This window comes from Cyanistes caeruleus, chromosome 2, assembly GCF_971803275.1.
Source record: "Cyanistes caeruleus chromosome 2, bCyaCae1.hap1.1, whole genome shotgun sequence".
NCBI lineage: Eukaryota > Metazoa > Chordata > Aves > Passeriformes > Paridae > Cyanistes > Cyanistes caeruleus.
The window spans coordinates 15,363,989-15,389,471 of NC_141702.1; the positions used below are offsets into that span (position 1 = coordinate 15,363,989).

Sequence of the window (25,483 nt, forward strand, 5' to 3'; positions counted from 1 at the left end):
TCTCCAACACAAATGCACAAATGCAATAAAGCCAAAGCATCATACAGAATAAAACACTCAATGTTCAAGTGACATATTCTCAAAAGAGCTGAAGATTTCCAGTCTACTTTATAAATACATTATAGCATCTACTTCAACATGTATCAGAGGTTACCCTTAGGGAAAGGAAGGCTTGGATGAATTATAGAGCAGCAAACATTTGTTTTCAAACTCTTCAATTTTCCATCAAAGCCAACATCAGTTCATAATGGAGCATTAATTAAAAGCCCTTAATCAACTAAACAAAACTGAGCTGCCCAGAGCTACTGGCCTAATCCAACACAGACAGAAAGAAATATAATTTTAACGTAGAATGATAAACCATTAAACTTGAAAGAAACAAGGTATCAACAAGAAGGTAAGAACAAGAAGCTTTTCAGCTAGGGGGGATAAAAGGGAAAAAATCATGACGTGACTTTGAGTTTCATTATTCCTCTCTCTTGTCCACAACAGTGATGTATGACTAGCAGAGTATGTTTCTGCTGCTTTACCAGGATGTATTCAAGAATTTTCTACAGGCAAAGGTAAGGAAGAATGCTAACACTATTCTCAATTGGAAGTTAGGAAAGTATTTCTGTACCATGGAAAATTCTGAGGACTAACAGTAGGAGTCATTTAAGAATCAAGACATCCAGGGATGGAAATACGTGAATTAGAGCAGAATTCAAACTAAACAGTGCTTCTGTTAATCTAAGTTGGAAATTGGGTGTGTAAAAAGAAAGAAAGAAACAAACAAAAAGCTACACTAAGACAATTGAAAAGTATAGATGGTAATTTTATCATGTTGGTAAGGTCAAATCTTTTTAAATAAGTACATTCTTTGTTATAGGCAGCAATACTCTGGATTATAAAACACAAACAAACAAAAACCATGAAAAAAGAGAGGATGGGATTGAATTACAAAACAAAAAAGGAAGTACTTTTAAGATACAGATTCCTAGGCAGCAAGGTGTATCAACAATGCTGTCAACACTAAAATATTCAGTGGCCTTGTAAAACATGCGGATTTTGAATTGTGCAGCTACTTCCACCTAAGAGTAAGGGAGAAAGGCTTATAGAGAAGCCATTCCATGACCACACCCCAGGGCAGAAGAAGTAGAAAGGATAATTCTGTAAACATTCATTCCTTTTGTCTTCAGGGACAAGACAGGTCTGAACAGAATTCAACTAACTCACCAAGCTCAACTTTCACCAGGCCCCCCATCCTTGCAGAAAAAAAAAAAAAAAAAAAAAAAAAAAAAAAATCTTAACTCGTTCCTTCCTAAAGTTTTATTTTAAATTTGGAGAAGAGACTGAGAGAAGGGAACTTCTCTGAGGTCACACATCGTGCTCCTTGCCAAGTGCAGACACTTGTGCATTGAGAGACAACCATCTCCAAAGCTCTTTAGCACAACAGGATCTGAAAGATGCTTATGAGACTACACCTATCCTGTTGTACCCAGCACATACTCCAAAGTGACACAGTTGTTATCTTCAGTACTTCAGTAAATCATGTTGCCCAACATCCATGGGAGTGACCTGCTTACCTATATATACACATACATTCAAATTTGTGTGTGTGTGAAGAATGTGAGAATCAAAAACAAGTATTACTTTTGGACACTAAAAAAAACATCCACTTACAATGTGTTCAAGGTAAAATACACAGAAAAATAGTGTGTTTTATAAAAAGTAATGAAAGTTAAAGGTAAATTTGAGGCAACAATGCACAACCAACTTTTAAGCACAAGCAAAATAATACTTAAGAGATAATTGGGTATACAGTCCCAAGTCAAGAATGCATGGCAGAGACAGACCTATGGCAAAGACAAGTTGTTGACAGTTCAAGACAAAAGGCATGCTTTAATCCATTTTGTATAAGGATAAAGCTAAATCCCTAAAAGCAAAATGGAGGATGCGTATCTTAAAGAAGTATCTCTACTTCATGCAGATATAAAAGAGGGAATTTGTATGCATCTGGAGGACAGACAATAAAATAATACAAGCTGAAAACAAATTATCCAGTGAACTTCATATATATATGACTACCAATTTACAAATACATCTTAACTCCTACACTAAAGAGTTTTAAAAGAAATAGATATCCTGAAATCCTAGATATCCTACATGCATTAAAAACATGGAAGAAACATGACTTCCACCTAAAGGAAAAAGATGACTGCACTTATAAAAGATGTACTGGATACTGGCACAAGCCTTAGGATGGGAAGAGATTTACTGCAGTTAAACAATTTGCAAATATAAGAAAAAAACCCTTGAACTCCTGCACAGAACAAAACCAAAAACTTACATATCTTACTCTTTCTTCATACATACAAAAAGATTTTAATCAAATGGAATAAGAACATTTGTTTTAGAAAAGAAAATTTTGCTTTTCCTCCCTTGTGTTGGAAAGTTAGAACTTCTGAACAGAACGGCAGCATCTTGCTGCTACTGCTGTTTGCCCTGTTAACCCTCTCCTTGTACATTTAGGCAAAACAAATTTCCCAAGGGCTAACTTCTAATACACACATGATTTAATAGAGGAAAGGATAAATAAGATGACTAATTAAGTAAAAGCTTAGAAAACTGACTTGAAAAAATGGAAAGATAAATACATATAGAAGATAAACTAGTAATTTTTCTTGAAGATCTTCTATAAACTACCTGTATCCTTCATAGAACACTTTTGAGTAGTATTTATCTCTAGTTAGGCTCTGTATAACATGTTATACAGTTATGCATCATGATTAAAGATGATACAGAGAGCTGGAGGCTCCTTTTCTCTTTATGACAGTCATGCCCATGGCTCCCAGACCTCTGGACAGGAAATGTTCAGATACAACTATACCTTTGTGGCAGTTATTTCAAATAAAGTTCAGTTTCAGCAGAACGAAGAATTATGCCCTTGTTAGCTGTTCCACTACCAAAACATGAAGGGCCTATCTGCAATGTATACTGAGAATGTGGAATAGAATAATAGGCATACTAGAGGTTGGAAGGGACCTCTGGAGATTATATATGGAGTCCAACACCTCTGCTGAAGCAGGATCAACTACAGCAAGCTGCTCAGGACTGTGTCCCATCAGGTTTTGTGTATCTCTGAAGATAGGGACTCCTGTTGCCTGTTCCAGCTCTCAATCACCCTTACACAAAGTTTTATATTTCAATGGAATTTCCTGTTTTTCAGTTTGTACCCTGTATTTCAGTTGTCTCCCGTCCTCACACTGCACACCACCAAGAAGAAAGCCCAATGCCACCCTCACTCCTCCCTGATGGACATTTATACACCTTACTGAAATCATCCCCAGCTCTCACTTCTCAGTGATAAAACCCCCAGCTCTCTCAGCCTCTCCTTGGACTGCAATCACCTCTAATTGCTAAACAGTATGCAACACAGGGAAAACTGCCTGATACAGACTCCATTCCTAAATTACACAGCACAGAAATTTATCACAGCTGGGAAGCCTGAAACTAATCCCATTCCTTGTGTATGGAAAACCACTTCTGAATGACAAGTCATAAAACACCCTTTGTGCATTTATACATACACATGCCACTGCACAGAACATAGGCATGACTCACCTCATAGTAATGTTGCATTTACTTTTCTAACACCTGTAACAACTTCAACCTTGTACAAATTCAGCATATTTCGGGTATCTGGGAAATTGTTACTAAAAAAGTCTTTAAGCCACTGAGAATATTTATATGCAAGATGAGGTTCATCAAGTTAGGCTTCATCTGCACTTAACTGATAAAGTGATATTTAGTATTATTTCATATCTTTCAAGTTACTGTAACATAATTACTTCTTGATTTAGACTTTAGCTGTATAGGACACAATTAAATGCACTAAAAATACGTTCAGAATAAAAAAGGAGACAAATGGAGTATTTGTCAGTTATCAATATCTTGGAACATATTTGCAGTTTATACTCATCAGACTCGAAGCACAACAAATAATGGCATTAGAGCAACTTACATGCCTAGTTCTAACAGCCATAATATAAAGGTTTTAAAGATAATTGTCTACAAAATATTCTATACGCAGCACAAAATTGAAAAGAATGTAAGCTATATTTTCAGAATGGAGAATTATACAATCTCATTTCCTACTCCAGGACAATAACCTCATCTCTCAAATTTCTAAAAGCTCTGATGCCAAAACTAGATGCAGTAAGACATTGATAATCTCAGTGCTACAGTAAGAAATATGAGATATAGGAAAAAGCTAGTAAGGACTTTGCAATTAGCAGTCTCATGATGTAGTAAACAAACCATTAAAACTAAGTAAAACTGAGGATGCCTTACTAAACTAACATTAAAGGTAGAGTAAGGAAAAGACATTTCTAAAAAGAAGAAGCCACAATAATACTGGAGTGGCTGGAAAACAAATGGTACAGCAGTAAGCTTACAGAGCTGTACTTATATATCTCAGTGAAGACACAATTATGAGATTACTTGATTAGTCTACATATCTACTTGTGCTCCGGAAGTGAAGGGAACAGACCTATCCCAAAAGTAAACAGTAGGATCCTCCAAAGGAAACTGTCATCTCCTCTCTGTAAACCAGTTCTCCCACTCTGAGGTATGGTACAAGCTTTACAGTAGCAATTCATAGAACAAAAACTCATCCAGAAGACAGTGGCAAAGAAAGACAAAGACTTAAAACCAACTTTATACTCATATTTCAACCTAACATCTTTTCTGTTACAGAAATACCTAAGACAAAAAAATCAAGAGCTTTTATATTAAATTTATCTCCTGATTTTCAGAAGTTGAAGTCATAATTCTCATTTATCCAGACAGAATAGTAGCAATATAAAACCAAAAATAATATAAATGCTAAAACTTCTGAAGGCACAACTCCTGAACAACTCAAGACCTGCTGAATATAAGCTACATATTGGAGAATGATGTTACTTGCAACATCATCAGTGAGGGCTTAGCAGAATTCCTGCTTTCTGCTCTTAAAAGCTAAGATTTTATCAGCACACTTCAAAAATCTGTAATAAATTTTTATCTGCAACAGAAATGTCATTGGGCAATTGTTACCACAATACGTAAGAATCTTAAATAAGGGAAATTTAAATTTCTCTCAAGACTGTCCATTACTATTCAGTTCCTGAAAGAGCTGTGTCCCATTATGCAGATTTTAGATTTGATATCTTTCAATCAGTACAGGAACAGAAGAGATAGCATCTAAACCATATTTTATTAAAAGAATATGGAATTGCAAACAAAGTCAAGAGACATTTCAAATAAGCACCAAAATGGATAATATATTGCCCTTAGACTTGAAACTAAATCCTATTTTTGAGTGTTTTGAGAGCAGTTCTGAATACCCTTTTCTCCACAAGTACTTATTGATTTAATTCTAATTTAGGTAATCAGTTTAATAAGACTGGTTAAAGATTAAAGCACTCCAAGTCACAGAGTGCACTGACTTCTGCCAGGCTCCAATACTGTGAAACATGAACCCTGTTTACATAATAATAGATTTAATCAATTTATTAGTACAGTGACCAAAATAATTAAAATACCACTAAATAACTAGGTTTTGGTTGGGTTTTTGTTTTAATTTTTCCTTTAAGAATAAACTTACCTCTACACAAAAGATCTTAAGATCAAGTCCACACAACCTCATGTTCTCCGGAAAATGCTCGAAAACATTCAAATATGGAATATGCCCTTCAACAACAAACCTGCATTAAAAAAAAATGAAGACCAAGTCAAAATAATATATAGGATGACAAATTCTATGTTTATTATAAAATTCATATACAAATCAATTTCTGATTTGAAATGACATCAGTATTATCCTACCTAAGCAACTCAACCTGAAGCTGCACACCCAAAATGCTCCACAGAACAAAAATCAGTTCAATCATTTAACAGGCTTTTAAGTTCAAGCTCAGAGATGTGACTGACAAATGGTAATATTATGGCAGTAAGCATACAGTCAACAAGTTTACATGGAGTTTGTTCTGCAGATTCTTCAGAAACTATTGCATTTCTTGAACTACTTCAAACCTCCTTTGAATGGTTTGGGGTTTTTTTTCAAAATTCTAAAGCTTTAAGCAAGTTTTACTTTTAAAACAAGACTTTCTGCTGGAGGAGCTTGAATCAGGTAATGTGATAGAGAAGAAAATCACAGAATGATGAACAGATACATAGAACTGAAGCCACAATAATTATATTTCTATGATGCTACTTTTCAAAGAAGTATTACTGAGGTTTTGGCAAGTGGTTGACAGTATTATTTGATATTTTTCTTGAATACACACACACGCACACACATATATATATAAAAGATGAGACTTGACAATAGATACCAATAAAAAGCTACCACTACACCAAACCCCTGCTCTTATCCAGCATCTTAACAGACACCCACAATGGGCCAAGCAAGCACCAAACAAGCACAGATCCTCACAAGACAACACACTCATTCCACACTAGGGCACACTGGTAGTCTCCTATAGGGCTCAGCTGGAAATGCCTTCCCATCTCCTCCAAACCAATTTTGTTAAAAGAGTACATCAAACCTAAGTAAGTTAACATTATAAGCAGAGAAGACTGTTCATTAATTAACATCAGGACTGAAAACAATTTCCTCCCCAGCTGATAAGTGTTATCTGCACAGGACCTCTCTCATCTTGCTACATAGACTAATAACTTCTTGGTCTACACACATTCCATGTCCCTTCTGAGCCTAGAGCAATTCACGAGCTCACCTGCTATCTCACAGTTCTGTGCCCTCATCATTCTTTGTTCCATATTATGTTGTGTGTATCTACTAAAATTGACTAAAACTCTGTTAAAAAGCTAGTTACTGCAAAGTTTACAGCTATAGTCTACTTTTTTTTAAGCAGTCTTACCTCAATTTTCAGTCTAATTGAAAAAAATTAGTTAAACCCAGGACTAAAATAAAAAATACATCTCATGATCAAACTGTCTCAGAATAATTTATGATTCCTTAAAAACAACAGCAATATGAAAAATCATATTGCAATAGCCTTTGTTCCAAAGCTCTGCTTATTAGTCTCTGAAGTGAAGAAGTAACAGGTGGTACATAGTCCTTTCTAATCAAATTGTGTAACAATCATTTTGCTAATAAAAGTTCAGTAGCTTTCCTCAACCAGCAGAAACAGCATTTCCCCACCCTGAGTGGAGATGTGCACCAGGCTCCTGTGATGCTGTTCTCCAAACCCAGCCCCCACTGCTGGTCCTCACCACCCCGCCTGACCTGCTGAGCAGCTGGCACATCAGTTCCTTAGCTCATTTTAGTCATCCACTAAACTGAGGAACATAAGCTTGAGGTATGGTTTCACAAAGTTGATTGAGTCAAACTAAAAGCTCAACACAACTAGCAGGACCTCCCTCCTTGTGATCCAGCCATGAGCTGCTGTTGACAATCTCTTCCCCAAATGTAAGTCACAAGAGCAGCAGAAAACCACCTGCTACCCTACTGCCAGCAAGGTTTCTTTCATCATCTAACAAACTGTGAAGAGGTTCACAGATGGCTCTACAAGGGAAAGAGCTGCCTGAGAGAAGGGGGTGCATCACACAGGCAGGAGAAGAGAAAAAAGGGAAGCAGGACCTTCCCCTTTCAGCAACAGTGATGCATTACTGGCTCAGCTGATGATAAGCTTTGGCTGACACATGTCAAGGCACAATCACACTTGGAACCAAGACACTGAGAGCAGCAAACGCCTGAGCCAGCACAGCAGCAGCTGGAAGAGGACAAACAATCAGGACCTTGTTTCGGGTGTGGTGTAGTGGTGATGTAGCCAAACCACCCTCACAGCTTGCTGCCTCTGAAACGGGAAATCCCACCCTCCTTCAGTCCCCTGCCGCACACTCCTCCCTGCTGACAAAAGCACCTGTGTGACTTCTCAGAGGATCAGATTGGGAACTAGGCTCTTCAGGGTTTCACTCCAACAGACTCAGGTGACTGCAGGAACATTACTGCCAGCACAAGGCAGAAAGGGACAGCAGTGAAGCATATTAACCTGCACTAAAATGCCCAGTGAAACTTTGTTTTACAAAGTTTATCTTCTATAGAGCTACTTCTTTCAACTAATCAACCATAAACTGGATGAATGGCTAGTACCCATGGCAAGAGAAAGAAGAGGATGTTTATGCACGTCCACAGCAACAAAAACTTGGAGCAGCTTAAATTGATGCTAGAACCGCATCCCCACACTGCATGAGACAAGCAGTGTCCACCAAAACATCTTTTTTTTAAAACAAAAAGTCTGCACTAATTTGGTTCTACCAAGTCAAAGCACTGCAACTGTTTAAAAAATAGTATCTTTTCTAGCTTAAAATTATTGTCTCAAAAAAAAAAAAAAAAATGCTCTTTTCTCTCAGGTTAGAAGTTGTTCTTACACTCTAAAAATACTGCACAAATACCCTGTTATGAATAGAATGTACTGATGATTCAAGTTTTAACACTTAATCCACTAGTCCAGATTTGGAATAGCACTTCAGAACAATTTATTTCGTCTGCTGTTCCTCCAAACCTTTCATTTAACAGACAGATGGTCAAAACACCTGTAGGACTATGTTCTGTCAGGGAGGTGCTTGAAAACTTGACTGGCAGATGCAGTACACAGTCCATGTTCCTTTAATTACAGCAGCAACATACATTAATAAGGCCCAAGTATGAAAAAAATCCTAGGTCCTCAGCACACTATAAGGAAGTGATGCATCTGTTAAAGCCACAGTAATGCCACAAACTGATTATAAGTTTAGTCTTCCCAGCACAACTAGCTATAACCTCATTTGAAAGGTATTATTTCTCAGTATCTCAAAAGTCTAGCATCTTGAAAGTTTTTCCAAAACCCAACTATTTTATTATTTAGATGAATATTATACATCATATGGAATAATGTAAGACTATTTACAATGGAAAAGGATTTAATGTGTAGCAAAGACTTGAGTAGAACATTGCTGAAAGTGTTATTTTTAAACCAAAATGTTCCTGTCAGAGGAGGTAATTGTAGTGTTTTTCTGCTAAGTGTGTCAAGTAGCAAGGAGGAGTATATTTTTGGTGTTGTAAATCCTTTAAAAGCTGGCAGATTGCCCGACCATAGTGCCTAAGCATGTATCACAAGGGAGGAGTGGTAGTCAGCTGACTTCAGGGTACAGAGAAAACCAAACTGAGGAAAAAACAAGGCAGAACTTTAAACAGAACTCTAATTCAGCTGGTTTAAATAAAACAATTTGCCTACAAAGACTTAAAAGGTAATACTGAATACTTAATGCTTTCTCTGCATAGTTTTCATCTTCAGTCTGTCGTTATTTTGTATCTTAATGCATGCAAAAATGTGAACATTGTCTGATTTTTTAAACTTAAATATTCAGAAGTCAGAAAACAAGTATTTTATGGTAGTTCATGCAATTTAAAATTCTTTCTACTTCTTCATCAAACTTGTTGAAAGGCAAAGACCTTAAGGGTAGGGAGGGAAGCATGATAACATAATTACAGTCTTATATAACTATCGTATCATGGTAAAACTTTGCAATACAAATAACATTCTTTTAAACTTCACTTTCTGTACTTAATCCAGTTCATATATTCAGTGGGTTTAAAGTTACTGAATCATTATTATTTACACAGTCTTACACACATAAATTGTATCATAATTTAATTACAGCTTCTCATTCAAATAATCTTATCTCAATTTCCAATTTTTAGTTTCAGATGATACCTTTCTGTTGTATATTTGCTGCTTGATTTTTAAAATCTTAGCCCAAACTTTTTATTGCTTTCATGTTTCTCTAAATCCTTTCAAATGTGTTCATCTCTTAAGGGTATTAGTCCAAAGGATAGTCTCCAGGTTCCGAATAATTTTCCAGGATCTTTTCTGCAGTCTCTAATTTTTAAAGTGCCAAATACAATAATTCACCATTCATATGCTAACCAAACAATCTATCTTCTCTCTTGACAGCTGACTTCAATAGTTGTTGCTTGGCTGGGTTTTCTTCCAACCACACCATTGTACTTAGACAGAAACATGTGAAGATGTCTTTGCCTGCTATGAGCCAACAGCGCTTCCAGAGACGGCTTCCACAATACAACAGCCAAAGAATACGTATTTAATTATAAATTTTTCTCCCCAAACAAGATGGAGTAACTAATAATTCTTTAATGTGAACCAGTTGTTCTGTCCCAGAAATTGTAATTTACTACCTAGATTTTTGCCATATACAAATATTATCAGACAGGTTTTACGTTGTTTGCTGATCATTCACAAAAATACAGAGTACGTTATGGTCATTCTGACTTGTACAGAAAATCCTAATTAAGAACGTAGCCAGTAAAAATTCTTGTTATTGAGCACCACTTTTGAGTTCTACTATTTCTTAATCTACTCAAGAAATACTTTTGTATTGCAGGGTACTAGTCTGAAATCTGAATCTTATGGCATTTTACAAGTAATTTTTTATGCAATAGCATATCCAATTATGCAAATATGCGATGGTTCATGCAATTCTGATCAATGAAGACAACAGCCAACCCAAAAGTAAAATCAAAGGGTCAAATTGTTTTGCATAGCAACTGATTATCTAGTAGTAACTACTGTACTTCAAGACATAAAAACCTCCATAAAAACTTGCATTCATCACACTTTCAGCAGCTACACCAGTTGTAAGCACCACAGGTGGGGGACAATGTACCCATTGCTTTGCCTTTTAACTCACAGTTTACATATTTGAAAAATAAAACTGAAAGCTCTGAATTTTAAATCAGTTTTTCCATTCTCTTGTCTGAGTTTTCAGTCTGATTTGCCACTGAATTTACTTGAGTATTTCTATTCCTTAAATTTTGGCCAAGTAATGTTTTTTCACCATCTGTTTAGAAATACTCAGTATTTCAACAGTTGTTAAAAAGAATACAAAAGGTCTTCCAAGGAAAATCTAGGAATTCCTGAACTTATTTGGGCCTGATTTAAATTATTTATTGCCAACAAGAATTGTTGATAAATAATTTTTTCATTCCTGAAGTAAATAAGGAAAGTGTTCATGGTCTTGTTGTAGGGGAGAGAAGGGAACTGCATTGTCATCAGTAGTCTGACAGTCTCTATTTAGCATCAAACCCTATTATTAGAACAATTTATTTCTACCATATTAAAAGGTATTATTCTGAACTCTAATAATTACAGATACAAAGATATGAAGACAAAATAATCTTCCTTTATTAATTTCAACTCCATTGCATGAAGTTACTGTGCTACATTTCAGATCACTGTACGTTGCTGGTATTGTTTGCTTGATGACACTGATGTAAGTCCTGGAGAATGTTTACTCATTTAGTTCTAACATGCTGACAACAGCAAATATCGCGGAAGTGTGGCCATACACATATCAGCAAGTCATAAGAATTTTTGAAGGAGAAGGATAAAATGCTTCTCTAACTTCAAAACCTTCTTCCTTACAGGTCTTTGAAATTCATTGCAATCAACAGAGAAGGTCCAACAGTAGCTGCACAAATGGTTATAACAAAGGAAAGACAAGACAACTAAATATAAAGGACTTCTCACTATAACTGAGCAAATTCAGAAGAGGGAAATAGTACAGATCTGTTTTTTAAAAAATTATTTATAAAAGCAACAATTCTTCCCTAAAGACTATTCATACCTTAAGAGCTCAGACAGTGTAATTGGTTCTCTCACCCACAGTAATGCCATGTAACAAAATGAAAGGGTCATTGGCATCGTCATCCTCAGTTTCTCCTTTTGGTTCTTCATTAAATACAAGCTGCCATCTACTGATCCAGAGCAGACAGAGGTGCTTTCTTGGATTTATGTTAAAAACAGGAAAGAAAAAAAGCAATTGGTATGATAGACACATGAACCATGGAATACAAAAAAACAAGATAAAGGAATATACAAGACTTGTTCAGCAACTAGTAACATTTTGAAATTACTTTGAGTTTTTTGCTTGTTTGTGTACTTTTCTATGAAACTGTTTAACCCTAATTTATTCATCCACCACAATATGAGAAGAGAACCTGTTTCATAAAGTGCTATTCCACTTCACTAGGACATTAACTCCTATATAACATATAACTAACAATACTTATGAGTTTTCCATTTGAGAGACAAAGGAACTGTGAGGAAACCAGGAAAAAATTGATGTACTTGAATCAATGACTGAATTTGGGATTAAAACAGGGTTTTAAACTTCAAGACAGGAAGGACTTTAATGAAAAAGTAATTTACAATTGCAGAAATTTTACTCGTGTTAAAAGTCTGCCCTGAATCCATCTGTCCTATAATCTCAAACTGTGGAGACACAGGTATTTTTTTTTAAAAAAATGTACATAAATTCAATGTCAAAGAAACAACTTTAGAACAAGAATGTAAGAAATGGTGAAGAGGGTGGGAAAAAAACCCAAATAAATTAGTATCCAAATCTCTCTACTTTCTTACTAAGGTGAATCACTGAAAATTAAAAGAAACAAAGAAAAGAGAAAATTTCGTTTAGTAGAGTGATTTATGAAGTTGGAACCTTTTCAGCAGTGCAACCTGCAAGTTCAGGGAAAGAGGGCCAAAAACATAGAAAAAACCCAACACAGTAAGCCTGTCTTCCCTACATCATGACCCAGCCAGGATGAAGGAAAATGCATTTAAAGAGCAGCGGCACAAAATGTCAGCACTGACTCTGCAGAGATTTTCCTCACTTCACTTCCTCACAAACCGTTCACCTGCTCAGACAGGAATGGCAAGAGCTGGATCCACAGCTCTCCAGCTGGCAGCTGCAGCGCCAGGGCAAAGAGCCCGCTGAAAACCATTCGGACCCTCCGAGAGGCTGGCGGCTCCGCGGCAGCCACACCTGCAGGGCCGGCGGGGCAGGAGCAGCGGCCGGGGCCCGCAGCACCGGGACCCCGCACACAGCCAGCTCCAGGGCCGGCCTGCGCTGCCACCTACCGGCCCCGGAGCCCTCATGGAGCCGGCAGAGGCCCGGCAGTGAGCCGGCACAGCCCGGGCAGTGAGCAGGCAGAGCCCCGGCACTGAGCCGGCACAGCCCCGGCTCTCAGAGCCGGCCCGAACCCCTGCTGCAGAGCAGAGCATCCCAGCACGCACAGGCGCGCCGGGGAACAAAGGAAGGAACACTGGAACATCGGTTTATTCCTTGGAGCCAACTGCTTCACCTCTCACATGGATATTTGCGCTTAAAGGCAGCTTCGTGACTGAAGCTTCATTGTTAATTTCACATTCAACTCAATTTAAAATAATCCTCATTATATTTGTGGCCTTAATGATGGCACACAACTTCCTTTTATTTCTTCCAGCTTATGCAAGGCATGACAACACACAGTTACACACAGCTAATAATTTAAAGAGTTTTATAGGCTTCTCCAGCAATATCTCAGTGCTATACTCAGTGGAATTTGCTATTAAAACCTACACAAAAATAACAAAAAAAACCCCAATTGCCGTCTGGACAAGCCTCTTAGGGAAAGAACAGAAGGGTGTTGAGGTTTCTACTCTGTAGCAATAACAGCTCAGCAGAAACAACAGTGAAGAAAATATTTATGAATCTTCACAAGAGTTTGCAATAGACTAGAACACGTTTACTTGTTAAATTTCTACAGACAAAACTGTTTCTATGTTTGTCTGATTTCATCAAAAATTACTTTAAGCATTCACTGAACTCATAACTGATTTCAAGTGATTTTAGTGAAATTGATGACTACTGGAAACTGAATTCAATCTCTGAAACAACCAACCAAGACAATAAATTAAGGCCTACTTCAGACTACCTTGCTGTTCTAAGACTTTAAGCAACAGACCTATGAAAGGCACAAGTACAGAGGAAGAAAGGAGTTCCTCTAGACATCAAAAACTGGAAGAAAATTCAAGGGAATACTTTCACTAGAAATTTTTCACTCAATTCTCTCCTTTTTGTATTATATTTGTATAACACTCAAGAGTCTACATGCACAAACATACAGTGACTGTTTACCTCAAAATGTTGTCATTTTAATATATAAGGATGAAAGGCTCTAGTATAATATTAAAAAAATTTGCATCAACATTTTTACACCTTTTTCCCCCCTCCCTAATTCTGTCTGGAGTTTTAAACAAGCATTTCTTTTTCTAATTGCTGCTGATCAAATTTCTCACTCTTACATTTCTGGACTTTACAAAATAAAGAGAAAAGCTTGAAAAAACAAGATTGTATTCTTCTGATGGTAGAGAGGCAGTATCACAGAAGAACAGAAACATGACATAAGGAAGATAGTACATAACGGGAATAAGAAACACAGGTAAAGAAGGAAAAAGCAAGCAAAGAATAAAGCAAGAAAGAAAACCATCATAACTATAAGCAAAATCTTTCAAATGTGCCTTGCAATGCATTTCCAGTATCAGACATTGCAGCATTGACTGGTATTACACTTGCCTAGCAGAACCTAACACTCCAATTTTCTACAACATTTTAATTAAACATAATTCCAGCATTCTGTAAATATTTTCCAGCTGCCATTGTGAGCAGAAAAGAGAAACTGATGGAATGCTAAAATATTATTTTTCATAGAAGGGGTCACTGGGAAAGCATTAAAAAACTGTGGAGACAAAAGATACAGAAATACCAAAATAATGTGAAGAAAAAAATTAAAAATCTAAATATAGCCACATGATAGAAACAAAAAACACCCCCTTGAACAACAAATTCATGTTTCTTAACATCAAAGTCATAAGAGACAGCTCTGCTATTGGTTAAAGAAGCTGCTGTGTTTGTGAACATCTAGCTTGGCAGATGTAACAGCAATTTTTTTCCCACTCCAAACAGGAGGCATGGAGCAAACTTGTTGCAGAACAGAACTTCCTCCTGCATTTCCCACTGTATTTCCAGGTCCTGTTCAACTTTTATCTCCTTGGGTGGGGGTGGGGGGAGGAAGTCTTCTATTTCTGGTAGAATATAAAGTAGTACAGTGTCAAACAAGACTGAAAACATTACACCTTCCAACCAGTTCCTCCAATTCACTATACACAAATACACTTTAAATCTATTTATATTTAAAAACTACAGAAAAACTGGTTTTCAGATAGTTCAGCTCACTGCTCCTACCTGAGACCTTGCTCACTGATGAGGCAAAGCTGCAGTCGGTCTGCAGAGCCCCCTCACTTTCAGAGAGAGACAGCAAGTGCAGAAGGCTGGGTCTCTCTGGATCACTGTCCACATCAGTACTGCTCTCACATACCTGGAGTTTGTAAATAAAGGTTTGTATTAGCTACTCTTAGTTACTGTTTGGATCTTAGCAAACCACATAAAGCATGACAGATGCAAAATTAACAGTAAAAGTTAAAACCCAAACTGTTCATATTTTAACTCCATGATTACCAGTAAGTGGGGGGAAAAAGAAAAAGGAACTATTTTTAAAGGATTTCTCAAGATTAAAAAAAAACTTCTAGTGACTACATTTTAATCTGCTACAATGATCAGAAAGTTGGCAATACGCAGAATGAAAGCTCAATCAAATGACTAACTTCAAGACAGCAGGCAGGAAAGGATGATAGCTGATGATACATTTTGCACTGTGATTCGTATTTACTGATTATCTATCTCAAGACAAAGCAATACTTTTAAATAAGCAGTTTCAGTTACAGAAATATTCACCTCTTGAAATAAGTAAAACACTCCAAATCCCAATAAAATGGACATGTGCAAACCTGCTTCTACAAACTCCTTCATACTGAAGTGATACTATCACCAGCAAGATATGTAGCCTAAACAAAGAAGATTTTTGTTGTGTTGCTTTTAAAAAGATACCAAACAACATCTCATGGGATTTGAGCTTCCACTTACTGATAATGCTTTGACAGTTTCCCCAGCTGGTCTCTCGCAATATGCCTGTTTGCTCTTCTGAAGGTAACACCTCCAAAAATTGCACAGAATTTCATCCTGATAAACACAAATGGATGGTAATTAGTACAATGTTTACATGACCATTAATTGCTGAGAGAAATTACACAGAGTGTGATTTCTAACTCAGGAATCTGAATAATATTTCATCTCCAGTTTTATTAACTGTGATTTATAAAATATGTTTTAAAATTACTAGAGAAATAAATTTTGATTTCATATGCTCCATGATTTTAAACAGGGTCTTGTGTGATTCACTTCAAAATCTTTCAAAATCCCACCATCTGTAACACACACACATACAGAGTGTACAACTCACACTGACATCTACGTACCTTCATTTGTGGACATACTCCTAATGCTTCTAAAGCTTCCACTTGTTTCTTGAGTACAAGTTGAAAGCCTTCACAAATATACCACTCACAGCCTCCATCTAAGGGAAAAAAAGGGGGACTATGTACTATTTTGTTTGTACTATTTTGTGTTTGTACTATTTTGGGTTTCTTTAACCTTAAGCACACTTATTCCCATATCTCTATTTGATAATTTCAGATCCTAGTGCAGAAACCAGCTACACTGAACACTTCCTTCCATTTATTCACAGCCTTAAATGAGAGCAAAAGTTACTGAACAAGAACTTCACACATTTCCCAAGAATAATATAATTCATTATAATGTCTAGTGTGGCATTTGTAGTTGAGTGGAGCATTGTTAAATTACCAGTTTAAAAATAACTGAGAACATGCCATTAAAAATGAAATATGAACATTTCTTTCCCACTCCTGACACAGAAAACTGGAACATTACAGTAGTGGGTCAGGCAAAAAACAACCAATACCACCACGTGCTTTACCACTCCCACACAGAATCATACATGTTTAAATAAAAGAATATCCCAACTTCTAACAAATCCTAGCACAACTTGAATTTCACAGGGACTGGGCCTGCTCCAATCTACTCACTATTTATTCAGGCTGCATTACAATTACTTTTCGCCCTTACCTCTCTAAACTTACTGCTAACCTTTTCTACAGGCTTTTGGGTTTGGAAATTTTCTCTGCATTTCTCAACTCCCTTTTTCATTCCTTCTACACTACTTCACTACTTTTGTTATGAAACACACTTTGAATCTCACCATCTTAGAAGTTATCTGCTCAAAGCTTCTGCCCTTCTTTAATAGTGCTGCTCTTACCTGCTAACCAGTGAACTCACAGACACAGCTTACTCCTATACATTCTTGGAATACAATGTAACATGACTGCATTCACAGAAGGGATTGTGTGAATATAAGGATTTATTTCTTAAGAAGCCTGGGGGTTGGCTAATGACCTTCTCAACAGGATAAATGAAAAGTATGAGTGGTACATGGCCCAGACTTTAGAAGCAATACAGGATAAGGAAAAGTGGAGGGATCCTTTTCACACCTCCTTTCACTTCCACACAGTTGCTCTTTCCAAAGGAATGTAGCAATCCATGGCCTCTGCAGCAGAGCAAAGTTACATCAGCATATCAGAAAGATAACCCCTTGCTTCATTTGGCATTTTAATGCAGTTTTTCTCAAAGTAGTCACAACAGTAAGAGATGTATTCAGTCAGCACAGAATACACACACATCTTTAGCAGCAGCTTTACCACTACATCCTTATGGAACAGATCCTCATATATAATGACCACTATTCTTCTGAATAGTCATGAAATGAAAAGTAAAAAAGTGTCTCTGGACAAAAGATGCAGTGCTACTGGCACTATTGGAACTGCATGAAACCTCTTCTGTGCAGTTTGTGTGTAGGATGCAGGGCCAAGTGCCTGTAACACAGCCCAGCCTGACACTAAGAGCTGGACCACCGTCACATCTCACTTGCCAAGACAAACAACTTCTCTGGTTTTGTGATAGCCATCACAGGGAAGGAACAAAGGATCACCACATCTGAATGCATGCCATCAGTAGCTTCAGTGAGTATCTGCTTCCACAAATCAAAGCAGCAGTAAGTAACACAGCTCTATTCAATCAAAAAAACCTCCACCACTGGGCTCACAAGGTCATGGGTGGCTCAGGAAGTCACCAAATGTGATCTCTGAAGGTTCTGACAGCATCAGGGAGGTGCATTTCATTCCCACTCCTACAGTCTTTCCTGCCTATCCGCTTTTGTTCTCCACTAAAGACATAATGGCATAGGTGAACAGTGGCTGAACAGCCACGCTTTTGCAAAATACAGACAGAAACTCATACATACCCTTCTTTTCCTGCTTTCTTGAACCTTTGGAGATTGTTTGGACTCTTGAATTAGTAATAAAATCAGTGTTTACAACTTCTCTAGATCTCTGCAAAACAGGAATACATTTTAGCCAGAAAAAGAGCCAGGTCTAACTCACACACATTGCCCCATCATAAAACATAATGGAGCCATTTACTCAAATTTCCTAAACTAACAGGAGATAAAACAGTCTGAACTTTTCACTCAGAAATTTCAAAAACAGGCAATCTACCACAGACATAAAGGTGACATGCATCAGGGTTTGCCTAGATTTGGACTGTATGAAGCGCAGCAACACTCAGGCAATGCTTCTAAGGCATCTAGAGAGCACACTGACACCACAACTACAGCAACACAGCAGGCCAAGATGGCTCATTCTAAATGTTGTGATTTCAAGGTACATGAGTTTTAAACATTGTGAACTAAAGCATGAAAAAGGAAGAATAAAAATAGTGCTCTCAACTACAAGAAGAAAAAATCTCTCCTTTTTTATATAAAGTCAAGAAGCAATCAGAATAAACCTTTTCCAAGGCAGTAACTCATCTTTTTACCTCAGTAACGTTGTGGCAAGATCTACAATAAAATCGGCCTCCGTCAGTGAGACCCCAGTTCACTTCTGAACACTGGGCACAGCGCTCGTTAAAATCTCTCTGAAAGGAAGAAAAAACAGCAGACTTTCACAATTGTTCAGGTAAAACAAATGGTATTATTACTAGGCTAACTGCACAGCTTCTGGTATTATTTATAGAGGAGAGTGTTTACAACCTTTGTGTAAACTCTGGTTGGTAACAAGTGATCATCGCACTTGCCATCAGCCACAGGTAACTCTGAACACCAAACTGTAGCTGTCAAGTGCCAGCTGCCGTGCGTGTGAGCATCAGAACAAGTGGAATGGTGATCCACGCCTCACACACACGTGGCGGGGCTTTAAAAAAGCCACCCATCAGAAATGAAAAAGGGGACAAAAGCTGGAAGGGGGGCGGGGGGGGAGGTGAAAGGAAAATTCAATTTCTAGAGCAGCACAGAAACACTCGCAGTGGGAGAAAGCCTGCACGAGCCGCTTCTTCAAGGACAAACCGGAGAGGGAAACGGACAGATTAAAACAAAGTGGTTTCCAGAAACGCCCACGTGCGTGCTGGGGCCGGGCAGCTCCGCCGGGCCGGGCCGAGGGGCGGCCGGCGGCACATCCCCGGCCGAGACCGAGCAGCGGCCAACGCCGAGGGGCCGGGCAGGGCCTCGCCCGCCGCCTCCGGGCCCCGCTGCGAGCGGGGCAGGACCGGGACGGAGCAGGCAGCCCCCGGCGGCACCTCCCACCCCTCCCGCCACCGCCCGCAGCCGCTGCCCGCTCTGCGGAGCATCGCCCTCGGTCCAGCGAACCCCGCCGGCCCCACCGTGTCCTCCTCGTCCATGGCGGCCGCACCATGGCAACCGCGGCGGGCGGCACCGCGGCCCGCCTGGAAACCGCGGCCCCGGCGATTGCGTTCCGGGCCGCCGCCGGCCGCGGGGACACAGCGCATCGCCCAGGGGACACTTCGGGGGGTCATTGCGGCCTTCACTGAGGGGACATAGATCCAGGTGTTAGACATTAGATAGGAGGAAGAAATTCTTTCTTGTGAGGGTGCTGAGGCACTGCAGCAGGTTGTTCAGGGAGGTTGTAGATGCCGCCTCTTTGGAAGTGTTCAGGGCCAGGTTGGATGGGCCCTGGGCAGCCTGGTCTGGTGAGAGGTGTCTCTGGCCATGGCAGGGGTGCTCGCTGGTCGGTGGGTCCCTTCCCACCCCTCAGTGTTCTATGATTCTGTGACTTCTGTGCTTCAGCCATGGAGGGGACTTGGCAGCTTCAAGGGGATGTGGGGTGTCCCAAGGACTGGAGGGTACATTTCATCACAGATTCACAGGATCAGTTGGGTTGGAAAAGACCTCCTGAGATCATCGAGTCCACCACCATGTCAACCAGACCAAGACACTCAGTGCCATGTCCAGTCTTTCCAGAGACCTCCAGGGATGGTTACTCTGCCACATCCCTGGGCAGCCCGTTCCAAAGCCTAATCACCACTTCTGTCAATAAATTCTTCCTGATGTCCAACCTAAACCTCCCCTGGCACATCTTAGGACTGTGGCTACATGTGCAGCTTAAGACCAAAACTATGTGTACCCTCTGAGCCTCAGCCCTCCGCCATCCTCTCCACAGAGCTCCTGCATCCTCACCCCTGCATCGCCTCTGTGGCCCCAGCTGGTGACCACCAAGGCTGTGCCAAAGCTGTGGGATGGGGGCTGCTGCTGCCTGTAAAGAAGGAGGCCACAAAAACTCATTTAACTATTTAAAAGTGTTTTGAGATCCTTGAATGAGGGAAACTACAATCTGAAATCCACTTTCAATTAAAAAACAACACCCAAACCTCTAGATCTTGATGTAGGTCTCTAATTTCTTGCATGCTAATAATAATGTTTAAAGATGTCTAAACACCAAGATCTGTTATTGCAGTGAATTTGCCCACAAAATTGGAGAACAGGTTTAGGTCCTTTAAAAAAAAAAAAAAAAAAAAAAAAAAAGCTCCACTAAGTGAAAGCATGGGAAAAAATTAAAGTTAAAATATACATAGAAAGAGGTGAGGCTGCCTTGACAGCTGTGGTTGCATTGATGTTGGTGGATATGTAGAGAGCTAGAGGGGAACTGTTTATGTTTAAGAAAAAGGTTATTACTCATACCAACTGTGATCTTTTTTCAGTGTGGGCTGAACATTTGTAACACCCATTAAAGAGAATTACGCATATAATTCCTGCCATGTTAAAACGGTGATTGTCAACCTCACAGAAATGTAGCTAATACTTTGATGAAACAGATCCTACTTGTGTTTTTAATTTCCATATTTTTTGTTTGTGGAAATACTGTTCTGGGAAAGCAAGGCCATTCTGTGTGACAGAGCGGGTTTGATCTTTTCCTGATGCATTTCTAAGATTAAATACTACCTTGGAAAAAAAAAAGATCAGGACATCTGTACCTGTGATAAGAGAGGAAGTGGTGTGTTCCAGTGCAGAAGACAAGGCATTGCTCCTGCTGAGAGAAGTGCTCATGTGTGACTCGATGCTGTGAGTGGGGAGTGGGCGTGCCCAGTGGATTTAACTAAACTGAAGAATTTGTTTAAATTAAGTGTGGAACCGACTGCTTTGATGAGGCAGGACCTCTGAATTAGGTCTTCTGATTTCTAATTATGGCTGGTCAATAAAATATTAAAGGAAGTGTAATCACAAGACTGCCATTTTGTCAAAACCTGAACACTTCATATTCAATGGCAGTAGTTGAAGATAAGCAAGAAAAGAAGAAAGATTTGGGGGTCTGCACAAGGAGCTGTGTAGGTATAATTGTGGCCATACTGATGCAACATGCCAGTAAGGTTTTTGAACAGGAAAGCCCTTATTCTCTGCTGCTGGACAGCCCACACTGCTTCTCTGAGCTGCATTTTCCATGCAGGTGAAACATATGTGAAAAAGTACCAAATTTTGGAAAGGAACTTGTACTGATATTGCTGATATTGCTAGTTACTTATTAGTGTCCAGGCTCTCTATAAATGCAAAGCTTCTATTGGTATTTCTGAAGTCCATCAATTAATTAGTGCAGACTACTGCACTAATTTTTCTATCTGGTAGAAAAAAATCAAAGTATAGGGTTACCAAGTCTTACAGCTATTTCTTAAATATTTTTTTGAAATGACATGTATAAAACCGGTTTTTCAGCATATAAAATTATGTGTAACCTTTGTCCCTAATTACGAGTTACCCAAGCATACTGATAGGTGTATGATAATTTCAAAGCCAGGAGACAGACTGTCTTCCTGCTTCGGCTCACTTTTCTAATTAAGATCATTATGCATAGTAGTCAGATTGATTCAAGGCTTAGATAAATAATACGTCCTGTTGCTTCCATTGATTTGAATTTTTAATGAACTGAGTTCCATTGCTGATATCACATTTCTGGTTCTTGACTGCAGACTTTCTGCATGTGAAAATGTAAAAATACATATTGGACTGAAAGATATGTCCCTTGGCCTGTCCTTTGGGTTATTGTTCATGAAATTGTGCTGGCTCCAGGATACAAACTTCTGTAGCAGAGGTTTTCCCCAGAGTCTTTACCCTTTGTCAGACACCTACTACAAAGAGTTAGAGCAGAGCAGCATCCTCAGCTGCTCCAAAGATTGTACACATGAACACAGGGCAGATCTACCAGATTCAAGTTTATAGAAAATGCACACAGTTATTAACATGCAAAATTTCATCTTTGCATGATCTCTGCATGTAAGAACACATGTTTAAAGGCAGACAGAAAACAAAAGAGAAATTAGGAGAACAAGAAGCAGATGGCTTCACTGTAACTGATCTTTAGAGACCACACTGTAGAAAGGGTCAGGGGGAGAAGCTGGGCCAGCAGAGGTGCGGTGGAGGCAAAGGTGCAGCAAGTTGTGCAAGGACAAAGGTGGGAGCAGCAGCAAGGCGTAGGGGTTACAGCAAGCTCGGCAGGGAAGGATAACCAGGGAGGGGCTGAGCTCAAAAGAGCTTTGAAGGAAGCGACAAGGAGAATGAATTTAACGTTACAGCTTAGACACACCCAGCATTGCCTTGTGATAGTGTTTGTTATACAGCTTCAGCTTTCAAATTTTATTAGTTACATAAATTTCTATCTATTATTTCAGGAAAACCTGAAAATATGACCTCAAACATACAAATCAACACAAAGCAAAGTTTACTCAGGTTTTCTTAACATCTTCCTAGGATGTAAGCAAAAGGAACTTGAATTTTTGACTACCAAAAGCAGCAATATTGTACCCAAGAGGGGGGGCAAACTGATCCAGTCTTATGCACTAAGTTGGGGGTTCACACCATCAACCCTTGCTTTGCACTTGTGCTGCAGGCCAGCCCACCTCCCACAGTTACACTGTGGTGCCACAGTCCCGTCCCAGTGTCAGCTGTGGCAGTAATCAGCTGTATGATCACCCAGCCAGGGGGTTTGGAGACACAGACCTCAGGCAAGACCTCGCATTCAGATGAGGTGCTCTAGAAGGTAAAACTCTTGGAGGCCATGCTAGCACATGGCCAGCCACAGAGGGATTTGGGAGGTCTGCCTGGGGATGCTGAAGTCCTGGCAGGAGTTAAATAAATACCTCACAGTGTGTCCTGGCCTTCAAAGGCAAGATCTCTTTCCCAAGGAGCATCACACTGCCATCCTGCTGTCCATACTCTCAGAGATAGCACCCCTTAGTACCTGGTGGCTGTGTTAACCTGACCCTACAGAGGTATGGAGTAGGGGAAGGATACTTGTCAGAGAGAAGCTACACAAGAGCAGAGCAGGCAGTGGGCATTTGAATGTCCCATTTCACAAAGGCATCTATAATGCATTTATTTTCTTGTTTTTCAGATTGGATTGAGCGATTGACATGAGAACTTCCTTCAAATTGTCATACTTCAGTAGTGTCAGACTTTGTCTAGTTTCAGCTTTACTGAAAGAAAAATATGCCACATACTTAAGGGGATCTTGGCTTCCACTATAGCATTGTGCATCCACAGAACCATGATAATTGTTCTCAAGATCATTCTGGGATATATTTAATCCACAAAAGCAGTCGTATTTTTAAAGGAATCGAGAGCCACCTTGTGGAGCTGGGATTCACAAAGGTGTTCCAAACAATACTGCTGGGAACAGCTGCTCACTGCTGAAAATTCAGATCCAGTGTGGTCCTGGAGATCATCAGGCACCTTTCGCATGTCTGTGCATATTCAGTGCACAGTGCATCAAAGAACTCCTCTGCTGACTAAGACTGGGTAGCAAAGAAATGTATTTGTGGGCAGTGGCAGGCAGGAATGTAAAACTGTCAGAAAAGTGCAGAAAGCAGCAGAATCAGGGAAGCCAAGTAACATACTCATTATGACCTACACAGCCTTGGTGTGTGTGGGGTGTTGCTCACAGGGCATTTTTCACCATATAATTAATTAGGCCCTCAAAAATGCTGATAAGTTTTGGAATCATTATGTGTAGATTTCTGTCACAGACTTATTTTCTTCTGCAGTCATTTATTAGCATAGAGTATTAGGATTGCAAGAGCTCAAATACTCCATAACCAGAGAAATAGCAAAAATGGGATCACTTATGTGAGACTTGTTTCTTCACAGAAGAGCAGTCATTACTTCTCAGTCTCTGAGGTTGCAGCAGGAACTCTGAAATGTCTTGTTTACTATTTCTCTCCCATCACTCCTTATGATGGACTCTGAACTGCTTGTCAGTATCGATATGTGGATACCAGCACACGATCTTGCAAAAAAAAAATGGTATTTGCTTCTTTTCACATCTTCTTGGTCTTTTCCAAGACCTTTATGCAGCAGCAACTTTATCCTCAGCATATTAGATATCACCTTAAAAATATATTTTATTTAAGGACAATTTTTTAAAAGTCTCTCTGAGTAGTAGACCTTAAGTATCTGAAGAAACACAAAACAAAAAACCAAAACCAGCCAAACAAACAAACAAAAAAACCCACCACCACAAAAAAAAAAAAAATCCAAAAAACACCAACACACAAACAAAAAGAAAAAAAACCCAAAAAACAAAAAACAAACCAAAAACCCAGGACTATGAGAAGTCATTCCTCTGGTGCAAGAGAAGCCAGTGCTGAGGCAAATGGTTGGGAGATGACTGATAATCAGTCTGGTTATTGAATCATGATACAACTGTCCTATGTGCTTTACCCATTTTCTGCTGAGTGAATTATAAGTTCCAGATGCTTTTAAAATTAGTTACACAATAGCAGAGCTCAAAGTTAAGTTAAATTTCAGATCACATACCACTTTCAAAATTTCTGTTAGCCAAGCAGTCACTAAACCCCAAAGCAAGTAGAAAGTGAAAGCAACCTGAGAAGTCATTATTTTTAGACCAAGTCTTAACAGACAAACCCAGAAAATCCTTTGTGCTTAATAGAGTTCAGTTTTCCCTTTTGTTCAAATGTTGTTTTGGTAAACAGGAGATATTTATGGGTATTGTTAATGGTTGCTTCAGACTGGATTAATTTTTTCCCCAGTAATTTAAATGTAACCACTTATAAGATGACATGTGGTAGTAGGAGAAAATTCATAAAAAGACACCACAAGGCTATGGCAAGGAGTCAACAACTTCTGGTTTCAAAACTATGGAAATTTGAAAAAAACCCTGCAAGTTTTCCTATTGTACTTCCTTCCATCATGCTTCCAAGAGGCCATGGTACACGGATGCATAGAGCACTGGGAGCAGATTTTCAATGTTCCAAAAAAAACTGTGATAGGTGAGTCCACATTATAATAAGTAGA

General features: G+C 39.0%; 1 protein-coding gene and 1 long non-coding RNA gene across 5 annotated transcripts in view; one reads left to right on the forward strand and one right to left on the reverse strand.

Moving 5' to 3' along the window:
• The window catches only part of TAF1B (TATA-box binding protein associated factor, RNA polymerase I subunit B), a 50,518-nt gene extending 25,879 nt beyond the window's left edge, over nucleotides 1-24,639 (reverse strand). For all 4 annotated transcript variants that reach the window (XM_086875889.1, XM_086875887.1, XM_086875888.1 and 1 more), the window contains exons 1-8: nucleotides 19,549-24,639; nucleotides 18,709-18,807; nucleotides 18,137-18,224; nucleotides 16,239-16,336; nucleotides 15,847-15,942; nucleotides 15,109-15,241; nucleotides 11,671-11,827; nucleotides 5,627-5,726 (exon numbers count right to left, since the gene is read on the reverse strand). In XM_086875889.1, coding sequence (XP_086732015.1) covers nucleotides 5,627-5,726; nucleotides 11,671-11,827; nucleotides 15,109-15,241; nucleotides 15,847-15,942; nucleotides 16,239-16,336; nucleotides 18,137-18,224; nucleotides 18,709-18,807; nucleotides 19,549-19,743 — 966 coding nt within the window. In that variant the 5' untranslated portion in view covers nucleotides 19,744-24,639. The remainder of the gene's footprint in view (nucleotides 1-5,626; nucleotides 5,727-11,670; nucleotides 11,828-15,108; nucleotides 15,242-15,846; nucleotides 15,943-16,238; nucleotides 16,337-18,136; nucleotides 18,225-18,708; nucleotides 18,808-19,548) is intronic.
• On the forward strand, nucleotides 7,930-12,017 carry LOC147654628 (uncharacterized). The gene is made up of 2 exons (XR_015282760.1): nucleotides 7,930-9,273; nucleotides 9,981-12,017. It is a non-coding gene; the product is annotated as an uncharacterized LOC147654628 (long non-coding RNA).
• Nucleotides 24,640-25,483: the final 844 nt, after the last annotated feature.